General features: G+C 45.9%; 1 protein-coding gene across 2 annotated transcripts in view; it reads right to left on the bottom strand.

The window, feature by feature from the left end:
• Window positions 1-12,151, bottom strand: part of NHERF2 (NHERF family PDZ scaffold protein 2) — a 347,541-nt gene that overhangs the window by 60,586 nt on the left and 274,804 nt on the right. For both annotated transcript variants that reach the window (XM_085629400.1, XM_085629399.1), the window contains exon 4: window positions 9,043-9,196. In XM_085629400.1, the coding sequence (XP_085485526.1) occupies window positions 9,043-9,196 (154 nt within the window). The remainder of the gene's footprint in view (window positions 1-9,042; window positions 9,197-12,151) is intronic.

Raw genomic sequence — 12,151 nt, 5'->3', positions numbered from 1 at the left:
TTATATTTTTGTAATTTCCGTCTGTATTTATCCATATTTATTTTTTGCTAATTTTACCTGTATTTATCCATATTTATTTAGGATTTATGAAAAAATGAAGCTGAAATGTGTATATTTCTGCATTTATTTAACCAGTTAATGCGCACTCGTGCCTGAACGCCTGACAGGTTTCAATGATATATACACACTCAGATGGTAAAATCTGCACATGTAAGAAAATATGTACATTTTAGTATTAAAGTTTTGCAAATGTATTGCTGTGTAAGGCTCTTTACTAAAATCCCTATTTCTTTTAATCCCTTTGCTTTTCAATCTGCACAGCTATATGCCTGGCAGTCATGACTGAAAGCATTTAAAAATCACTCAAAAACAACCCAATTTCCATTTTTATCCACATTTAAAAATAAATACAGACAGGAAAATAAATAGTTTTCTGTCCGTATTTATCTGTAAAAATGATAAACAGAGAGCCTTAATAATTATGTGCAGGCCAGAAGCCCAAAGTTTTTCTTAGCAGCTTGTCACTAGTACAGCTGAATGTTGCCAATACAAAGGCTGCCTGCTCTAAATTCCACCTCATGGCCCTTTCTTCCACCAGCCTGCACTTCCCGTCCCTATCTCACATTTGCAGGTTTTTTTATCCCCATTTTCTCCCTTTGTCGCGGTTTTCCTTTCTTGCCACTGGGGTAGGCAGGACACAGCACTACCACAGAATTGCAAGCACAGCTCTTCCACGGAGTCATACTGTGCCCAGGGCCGTGCCAGCACTTACCTTGCTCTCATAGGGCAACAAGGCACAGCAGAAACACTGGGTCACAGACGAGATAGGACACAGGCGTACCGCAGTCACAGGACATCGAACTTCCATTCTGTTCAGGACCTGCTGAGCGCAGTACTACCACAGTCTTACGAGAGCACAAACACTGGGTCACAAGAGAAGGGACTGCAAGAGTCGCACACCAGACTGCAAGAGTCACACAGCAGAAACACTAACACCGGTTCACAAGGGACACCAGAAAATTTCACCACAGAACAGACAGACACAAAATACATTAGTACAGCAGAGCATAACACTTCCATTGTTTCATCGAGCATGGAGGACACAGCATTAACACTGGGTCAAATAACTGAAGGCGCAGTACCACCATTGGGTCACAGCACTATCACTGAGACACGGACCAGCAGGCACAGCACTTACACAGAGACACAACGACCTGCGGGCACAGCCCTAACACCGAGACACAGGGAACTGCGGGCACAGCCCTAACACCGAGACACAGGGACCTGCGGGCACAGCCCTAACACCGAGACACAGGGACCTGCAGGCACAGCCCTAACACCGAGACACTGGGGCCTACAGGCACAGCACTAGCTGGGCTCGAAAAATCGTAAAACTGTAACTAGACCTGCAGGTCTAGTAACTTTAATAATCTACTCGACCTAACTGTAATGTTCTTGACCCGTGAACTGGCCTCAAATTGTGTGATCTAGGCAAATATTTTGTCTTATGGAGCAGCCTTTTTCTTTATTATCACTTGAGAGCACCTTCAAATATGCAAGTTCACTATTTCTGTTGTACAAAAAACCTCTTTATTTACTAGACTAAATGTTTGCTCCATGTATAGCAAGAATAAAAACCATATCTAGGGTACACATGAGCCCTGGCTTGCCTCTTAGTTCACTATTGGCATTGTCATGTGGTCAGGAGCAGTAATAATTCCCAGTTCATGTTTAAAAACTCACTTTTCATAAATGTGTTACCAAAGCATGATGTGGTAGTGCACTGTCATTTACAGATAGCATATTTTCCTTTGAAATGGCCACAAAACTTTCCCACTAACATGTAGTTTTACTGATAATAGCGCATAAACAATGTTTGGAAATTGGGTTTCAGCAAAAATATTTCAACTTTGCACATCACCAAGCAAAGTGTTCTAATTTGCTTTGATCCTATAAAAATAATTTTTTTCACCACAGAATTACAAAAATGGGTCTTCATGACTAACTAAATATATTTGAAATGTTTGAAAAGTTCACTTACCTATTTCAGTGTTGTGTCAGAAAAAAGCCGGACATCTTACAACCTTTCATTCAACAGGCTGTGCAAAGTTCAATTGTCACACAGTTCACTTTACAAAATCCTCTAACTTAAGTCACAGAAAGAGAAATACATGTAGGAAGACAAACTGACTTTTGACTTCTGTTTCCTACATTTACTTTTTGTTCTGTGACTGAAGTGAATGGATTTTCAACTTGCCAGACAGGGCGAGTAGTCCCTAAAAATAGCTCCTCCTGAATAAATCTTACTCAACAATGCAAGTGGGCGAGTTGATTTTTTGAGCCCTGAATATCACAGAGTTACAGCACTATCACTGAGACACAGGGACCTGCAGGCACCGCACTAGTACTGAGACACACGGGCCTGCAGGCACATCACTAACACAGACACAGGGCCTGCAGGCGCAGCACTGAGACACAGGGACCTCCAACCACAGCACTAACACTGAGACACAGGGGCCTGCAGGTACAGCACTAGCACAGACACAGGGGCCTGCAGGCACAGCACTAGCACGGACACAGGGGCCTGCAGGCACAGCACTAGCACAAAAACAAAGCATGCAGGATACAGTTTTACCATTGGGTCAGAACGTGCATAGTACAACACTACCATTGCATCCGAGGGGCCTGCAGGGCACAGCACTAGCACGAGACATGGGGACCTGCAGGCACAGCCCTAGCTTGGAGACACGGGAGCCTACAGGCACAGCGCTAGCACTGAGACACGGGGGCCTACAGGCACAGCGCTAGCACTGAGACACGGGGGCCTACAGGCACAGGGCTAGCACTGAGACACGGGGGCCTACAGGCACATCACTAGCACCGAGACACGGGGGCCTACAGGCACAGTCCTATCACAGACAGGGGGGCCTGCAGGGACAGCCCTAGCATGGAGACAAGGGGGCCTGCAGGCACAGCCCAAGCATGGAGACACGGGGCCTGCAGGCACAGCCCTAGCACTGAGACATGGGGGCCTACAGGCACAGCACTAGCACTGAGACATGGGGGCATGCAGGCACAGCACTAGCACTGAGACACAGGAACTACAGGCACAGCCCTATCACTGAGACACGGGGGCCTGCAGGCACAGCACTAGCACTGAGACACGGGGACTGCAGGCACAGCCCTATCACTGAGACACGGGGGCTTGCAGGCACAGCACTATAACTGAGACACTGGGGCCTGCAGGCACAGCCCTATCACAGAGAGGGGGGCCTGCAGGCACAGCCATAGCACAGACACAGGGGCCTGCAGGCACAGCACTAGCACTGAAACAAAGCATGCAGGATACAGTACTACCATTGGGTCAGAATATGCATAGTACAGCACTACTACTGCATCACAGGGGCCTGCAGGGCACAGCACTAGCACAAGACACGGGGGCCTGCAGGCACAGCACTAGCACTGAGACACAGGGGCCTTCAGGCACAGCACTAACACAGAAACCGGAGCCTGCAGGCACAGCACTAGCACAGACACAGGGGCCTGCAGGCACAGCATTGCCTTTGAGACTCAGGGGCCGGCAAACACAGCCCCATCACTGAGACACAGGGGCCTGAAGGCACAGCACTAGCACAGACACAGGGGCCTGCAGGCATAGCACTAGCACAGACACAGGGGCCTGCAGGCACAACACTAGCACAAAAACAAAGCATGCAGGATACAGTTTTATCTGTGGGTCAGAATGTGCATAGTACAACACTACCATTGCATCAGAGGGGCCTGCAGGGCACAGCACTAGCACGAGACATGGGGGACCTGCAGGCAGAGCACTAGCACCGAGATACGGGGGCCTGCAGGCACAACCCTAGCACTGAGACAAGGGGGCCTGCAGGCACAACCCTAGCACAGAGACATGGGGCCTGCAGGCACAGCTCTAGCACAGACATGGGGGCCTACGAGCACAGCACTAGCACTGAAACACGGGGGCCTGCAAGCACAGCACTAGTACTGAGACACAGGGGCCTGCAAGCACAGCACTAGTACTGAGACACAGGGGCCTGCAGGCACAGCCCTATCACTAAGACACGGGGCCTGCAGGGATAGCACTAGCACGGAGACACCGCGGCCTGCAGGCATGGCACTAGCACTGAGGCACAGGCACCCGCAAGCACAGCACTAACATTGAATCAGAGCATGCTGGATACAGTTCTACTATTCAGTCACAGCATGCAGGGTGCAGTGCTACCACTGGGTCACAGCGTGCATGGCACAGCCCTACCACTGAGATGCACAGGCCTGCAAGCACGGCACTAACACAGACACAGAGGCCTGCAGGCACAGCACTAGCACTGAGTCAGTGCATGCTGGATACACTGCTTCCATTGGGTCAGAATGTGCATAGTATAGCACTACCATTGCATCACAGGAGCCTTCAGGACACAGCAGTACCAATGAGCCACAAAGCTTGCAAGGCACAGCACTAGCATTGCCTCACACGACCAGCACCCCAGTTTAGTCCCAGAGAGGGTACGGTCATATGTTTTGAGGTCTAAATTTAGCCAGACAGAAACATGCATGCCTTCTTTCTGATCCTGTCACTTTCCACCGCCTTCAATGACGGTCTGAACAAAACTCGACATGTGGCCGACATCCCAAATTACTTTGTACCTACACCTTAAACAAATGAAAATAATACTTCAACATGTTGAGACAAGACCGCATGAAGCACCAGCTGCAGGCAAAAGGCAGCTTATCAGGAGCCACCGTTACAAGAAAACACCACTGTGTTGCTCAAAACTCCATAAGATGTCCGGTACAAATCACATGGTCATGCTGTCAACCAAGGACAAGACAAATGCAACGTAGACAGACAGAAATGATAGGGCACATAGAAAATTGCAACTCAAGCGAGGAAAACGAAAAACCGGCGGGTAATCAGAACAATATCTCCAGACGGTCTCAGTCATGACCAAATTTGGCGTGCTACTTAGTCTGTCTCGGGGAGAACAATGTTTGCTCTAGTTTAGACTTCGAATTCATAACATAACGTAACAGGTGTATTTGTAAAGCACACGAGCCGGAAGTCACAAGGGCAAACCAGGGTTGAAAGATACCTTGACTACAACTGACCAACTAACAGAAACCACAGCTAAATAGGAATTGGGGTAATCATGTTGAAATTCGTGATGTAGAATTAAAAGTTTTGACACCATGACAAACTGACCAAAACCACGGCTTGGAAGGAATTATGATGAAGATGCTGAAATTTGTGGAGTAGCATTGAAGATTTTCCCACACGATTCGCCACCAGACAACCAAACAAGTTACATATCTAGAGATGCTGGGAGCTCTCATTATTTCCAATTGGAACTAGATATGCAAAGGGTTCGGTTTCTGCCCTTGTCCACCACTTTCAACAGAAGTACGTAGTTCATGTGGTCAACACCGCAAAAACATCAGTTTTAGATTTCAGAGGTCCGGGGTTGGGAAAGGGGAGTAACAGAACTTACTCTCATTTTCTCTTACAAGGAAGCAGTGGCAGTATTAACACTGCTCCCTGTCAGAGGTCTACATAGGATCAGCTGTGTCCACAGGGAGCAGTCTCTCAACCTCTCCTGTAAGATTTTGGGATGTGAAGCAGCAGCTCCGATGGAGGTGGCAGCACATTTGTTGTTCACTAGTCAGAGGACAATCCGTGCATCCGTGTTTATCTGGATCCAGTGGTCTGTTGGAGAGAAAGCCTCAGAGCCCTGACTGGAGTGGATCTGACCCAACAAGACTGTATAAAGAAGGGTGGCTTGTCCCTGGGACTTCAGTCTTCACTTTTGAGGATGGGGAAAGGACCGCTCTTCCATCTAACCACCTCCTTATTGACTGCCCATTTTCTTTAGGTGGACGAGGCAGTGGCAGATGTCTCGGCGGAAATAAAACCCTCTTGCCTGGAGAGACTGGATGGATTTTGCTGCACTGAAGAATGGGGAGGTCTGGCCTGGATGGCATTTAGTAGCTGTACAGTGTCTATTTAATATTGCAAATGGCCTTATAAGTGAAGGGCACACACAGGTTCATGGAAGAGGAGGATGATTACTTTTTTCCTTGACCGTTGGGCTTCAGGAAGGGATTTAATCAGTGATTGCTGATGCATGGCCCAACCAGACTTCATGGACCTAGCGAAGTGCTGATGAAGCCCTAAGACAGGAACAATTATTATTAGGTAGTCCCTTTGCCTAGACTGAATATGAACGTTCATGCTTCCTGAGCATACTCTGTGAGTAAAGTGATGCAGTGTTAGAGTTCATGCCAGGGATGGACCCCGAGTTGGCTAAAATTATGATGTCTGCATGTCTCTAGCAATATTTTGTTTCCTCTGTGTGCAGCAGTGTAAGGTCTTTGTGCGCTGCAGCCAATGCTGTGTGTGCCAAGCACCAGACTGCGCGTGTGGGTGCAGCGACAAATATTAGTGCAAAAATCACTCCCAACCTTTGCTTAAAAAGTGAAGAGATGGTTCATTTCCACACATCCAGCACAACATGATGGGTCTTAAGGCAGGTTTGCAATTCAGATGCACACACCATGACATGAATTGGTTACACACGCAAGTACACTTCGGCTTTAGAAAAGCACAGAACTCCAAAAGTGGTACCAATATAAGATTTCACTAAAGATTATCAACTGGAACTCTGTTGATATGGTGGGGAAATGTTGGGAGCCTATGCAAGCTTACATACCTGGGAATACATGCAGGGGGGCACATATGCACCCCCATGAGCATGCACCACCAGTTCCCCCAGGGCATGGACTTGCAAATCCATGCCCTGCAGGAATTTGCTTTGGTATTCCCATTGCGGTGCCCTTTTTATAGGCACCGCAGTGGAACAGCCTGCCACTGACAAATAAAAGAAAAAACCTGGCAGGTGGTGCTCACATGGGTTTGGTGGTGCAGGCGGTCCCCCACCACCAAACTCATAATAAGGCCCTAAGTTAGCATGGTAGTCATAGCATTTGTAGCAAGACCAACAAACCTGCCAGAAGCAAGAACTAACAGTAGTTCCTGGATAGCAGACAGAGCAGCAGGAACAGAGAATGCATTGCAGCAGCAATTTCTGATGTTTCCCTCGTCTTCATTGCTCAATTTTGCTTCCGATAAAGTGTCACTCATGGTCATTGAATGTCACTCCTAATTTCCCTGAAATTATGAAAATGTCACACATAGGCAACCGGAAACCTTGGCAGCTACGGCTAAGAAGTCTACAAGCAGGACGTGTGCTTTCAGGTGATTCTGAAAGCACACGCCGTACTTGCAGACTTGCTGCATTTCTTTTGTGAATAAGGCACAGCTGCGGGCAGATTATGTGCCTTTGTGAAAGTACTCATGTTAATTGCAGTGCATGCACTGAACAGGCGACACGTAAAAACATGGTTGTGGCTATTCCGTATGGCACGACAGAAGAAAGAAAAGTGAGCAGAAAACTCTGTTTTAAATGGAATATAGATGTGCAGGTTCTTGCAACCCTAGGGTTAGGGTGAACAGAATTATATATATATATATATATATATATATATATATATATATATATATATATATATATATATTCAGCTCAGATGTGTCCATCAGTTGAGTTGCACTCTGCCAGCAGCAGCAAGAGAACTCTCTTTCCATGGTATGGACGGATACCGCTTACAGCCATCAACAACCTCCGTGTAGGTTTGCCGGACGCATTTCGAAAGCTCCTCAGCTTTCACTTCAGAGGCTTTCACGGAAAGGATGCGTGCATATGATGTTCTCATTTAAATACAGCACTCCCTCCAATGGGATGGTCATATGGAACTGTGCATTATGGGAAGTATAGTTCGTAATCGATCATCCCCCAAATGGATGCACGCATTATACTCTGTTATTAATAAGTCACAACAGAGTATAAGTATTGCACCAGTGCTGGGAAGGGCAGGTACTCTCCCTTTCTAACTAAGGGAGTGCAGGTGCTCAGCACCTACCACCTTAAAGCACTGAGGAAGCAAATACGTGTGGTTCTACTTTTGTTTTGTAACATTTTAGAAAAGGGCTGAGGTTAAATGAGATTATCTGATTAAGAATGTGGATCCAGGGAAGTACATGAAAAGAACAGAGAAGTTTCAAAATGTTTTCTTGAGAAAGTGCAAGCTGGATGTTAACTGCTCTTTAGAGAATTAACCCATTTTGTAACACACTGGGAAGGTTGGCACTTGTATTCCTATTTTGGCTAGGATTATTGCTAGAGAACTGACCTAGCCCAAAGGTCAACCGATGGTTGCATACAGCAACCGGAATTTGTGACCCACATGGAGGACAGGCTACCTGCATACAGGAACACTTATAAAACATACCACGAGCAGGTTACATCGAAGAGAGGGAAGAGGCATGGTGAAGGATCAGTCCTTGGGTGGTAGGAGACAGTAAGATGCATGTCTTTAAATCTTTTCTGAAACACTATAGGGAGGAAGGAAGTCTCATGGACAGCGAGAGCTCTTTCCACAGTTAAGGGGCATGTGATGAAAAGGGCTGTTTCTGTCTCAGTTCTTTGTTAGACTTCTGTATGTTAAGCCTGACCAAGGAAGTACTCTGCATGGCCTAGAAACCACAAAATACTTCAGCTTTGCAGACCACGCGGCTGAGTTTATGGATTAGAAGCCCTTGTATAACAAACTCCGGGAGCCATGTCTTTAAGCATGAAGTATGTCCTCTGATCTTTAAGGACCTTAAGATGCCATTTTCCACTGAAATTTCCAGCTTCTGCAGAGAATTAATTTTCCACCATTAACTGGACGTGCTTCTCCAGACCTTCTTTGAAACCGGGATTGTGAGTCCTATTCACAGACCTGTCTGTAAAGCCAATGCCACCCTTCTTTGTGCCAACAGTACCCAGAGGAACCACAATAACCACGAGTCCTTGTATTGCAGTGTACAGAAATCGCCTCTCAAACATAATCACAACGCATGGGTCTACTCATTACAAAACTAGAGGATTTAGTGTTAAGCAACAGGAGTGGCTGTAATTTACTCACCTTGAACATGAGCCTCTGTTGGCGTTATTCCAAGTTTTTTAAAGTATTCCTCTGTCTCTGGATCAACTACCAAAAGCGTGGTTTCATCCTCTCGTGACTTGATGTTCAAAACCACCTCTGAATGTTTCATGCCTTCCACGTTCTGTCCATTCACCTGCACAGAAAAACCAGAACAGTCAAGCTGTGCACAGACAGCTATGGCATCAGCACACACATACATCTCATTGCAACTATGGGTATACCATAAAATAAGCAGCATAATACAAGTCACAACTCTGTGCAGGTTTGAACAGTGTCCCCCGTGGAGGTGGTCAATAAGATTTGAGTGGCACCTTTCTTATAACCAACCGAGCGTTGTTAGGAACCCAGTTCCCTGAAGAAGCTACCAGCTGGAGGTGCAAATCCCATCCACCAATCCATTTACTCTCACAGAGAAAGATAAACCAACTATTCCAGCTTAAATGTTATGAGCATTTATAAGGTGCACAACATGGCGTTGGTGTGGTTTTGTAGTGCTTTTGGAGTTTAGGGGTGGCTTTGGATATAGTTATCGGATTTCTACTGCCGAATAATCTATGATTTTGCTTGTGAATGTTTTCTAAAGATAGTGTGTCATGGTCCATCTCTATTTGTTCGCCATTTCTTATTCGCTGAGCTGCACTGTATGAATATGGTGTTTCAGATGTGGCATAAGAGACTCATCCATATCTTTGGGGTGATTCCTATAGCCAAACTCCCCTGGAGGGCCATCTACCATTTCATCCTACAGTAGTCACCTGAAACATGGGTCATCTGTGGGTCCATCACCCGAGAAAGTACGTGGAGTGGGGCTACTGCAATGGTCCAGCCAGCTATCACTGTGTATGCATGCATACAGCATTCCATGCATTGTTTACATTACACCTTTGCTAAGATGAATTCAGGGGTTTCCAGCGTAGATGCAGGAAGACATGATCCATGCTAAATTTCGGCATATGCGCTGATGCATTTGTAAATAATAAGATTAAGTGTAATTTGTGTACTTAGCTAGCGATTGTCTTGAAAATATGGTATTGATCCTTCCTCCTTGGACCTGCAAAGGAGACTCCTGCCCTAACCCCTGAAATCACCCTAGCCCTGTCAAAAATATTGCTGTAATCTCATGTTCGAGGGCCTGCTTTTTAAGCCTAAATGTACACAGTAAGTGCAGAACTAGGCAGCACACCTGTGATGTTGGGTCTTAAATGTTGTGTACATTTCTCCAGAATTAAACACTTCACACTTGCTCCGAATAGTTACAACATTGATATACTACACAGATGCATCATGGTGATAATAAGTCAGAAGAGGCGAGATATAGAAATGTGTACTGTAGTTTAAATTCTCAAAGTAACTGTGAAAATGCCTACTGTGGAAAAAAATAAAGCAAAGAAGGCCTGCTGTTTTGCCCAAAAAATATATATTTTGCCTTTCTTAGATTTCGATGGCGTTTAATATTTCAGGTATTCAAATTTGATGGCATAGTACAAGTTTTTATATCTTACTTTTATATCAAAAACAATGCCTCCAGTTGGCACATCTGTTTGATATTCAGACAATTCCTGCTATAAGCTGTGTCCTAATACATTTGCATTCTAATATGTTGTTCATCACCCTATCCGGCATACTATAGTAGTATCTGATGGTTTAAAAAATGCCCTCGTTGTATTTAAAAACTTGTAACACAAGCTTTGAAACACTTTTGCAAACTAAATTTTAAAAAATTAACGAAAATAGTATTTTTAAAACGCTACATTAGTCAAAAAACAGGTACCTTGGTGCTAAAATGTAAGCCAGAAAAGCAACAAGAAAGGAAGTAAAAGACAGAGCTTAAACAAGCACTGGGTTTTGTTTTATTTTTTTCACAAAATGCATAGGTCAGTAATCCGTTTTAAGAAGTCTGAAAGATTGCTCGCGGCGTGTGCTGCCAGCACTTGAAAGAATCTCCCTCCAAGTCATGCTATTTTAGCAAATAGGGTTCCATGATCAACATTCTGGAAGTGGACCTTAAGATATGGTTAGATTCAAAACTTCTCATCACAGAATTCAGTATACATTTTCTCTTGCCATAAATGATTTTTTTATGGGCCAGACAGGGAACTTTGAAGAGTATTCTTTGGGTTATAGGTACCCAATAAAGCCTACGTCTGGCTCCAGTAACGATCAAATTTACGTCTGCAAGTGGCAACCCTTGCGGACAGATTTGAAACATTGGCAAACAAGACAGTAAAACAACTGACAGTCTTAAGTGGCAGGCATTGGCATAGCCAATCCTGGTTAGGACAGTGGCTGCTACCACCTCAGGACGCTTTTTTTTTTTTAATCTGTTTTTATTTTACTTAACATTCAAAGCATTACATTTACATGAATGACAACATTGTTTGCACACTTTCCATACATGAGAACTAGACATGTTGAACATAGTTTCGCCACTTACATGGTAGACCCTGCGCTCGCCATAGACACAGCCGCAACCCCCGACTGAGCATAGTGACAGCTGCCAGTTCTAATTACGTCTAGAGTATACCACTACTTGGGAGCTGCTTAGTGCCACAAATTCAGCAGTGTAGTCCTTCCGTTAGTGCCATTTGGACTGTTTAACAGATGCATTTACCCCTTCAGCGCTCATGACGGAACCACTCCGTCATGAGCCACGGGTGCCGTGTGCTCATGACGGAGTGGTTCCGTCATGCTGCGGCCGTTGGCCGCCGCTCCTCCCACGCTGCGCTGATTCCCCGCCTGTGCGGGCGATTAGCGCAGTGGGCGGAGTCATGACGGAACCACTCCGTCATGAGCACAGCTCAACCGTGGCTCATGACGGAGTGGCTCCGTCATGAGCACAGCGCCACCGCGCTGCCCCCAAACCCCCCCCCCAGCGCTGCGGCGGAAATCCCGCCGCAGCCAAGGGGTTAAAGAAGTCAATTAATCCCCAACAGTCCCAACTCAGCCCGGCTTTAGTAGTGGCACCCCCCACTCCCCTCACCTAGCCTTGCCTTTTCCCATGACCTCGTCCAGCTTAATAAAAAGCTTGTTGCCTCCTCGTAGCAAGACACTTCTTCCCCCCCCCCCCCACTTTGTTTTTGACACGAAT

This window comes from Triturus cristatus, chromosome 10 (genome assembly GCF_964204655.1).
Source record: "Triturus cristatus chromosome 10, aTriCri1.1, whole genome shotgun sequence".
Classification (NCBI taxonomy): Eukaryota; Metazoa; Chordata; class Amphibia; order Caudata; family Salamandridae; genus Triturus; species Triturus cristatus.
The sequence above is the reverse complement of the archived record's forward strand: the minus strand, read 5'-3'. Positions and strand labels throughout refer to the sequence as shown.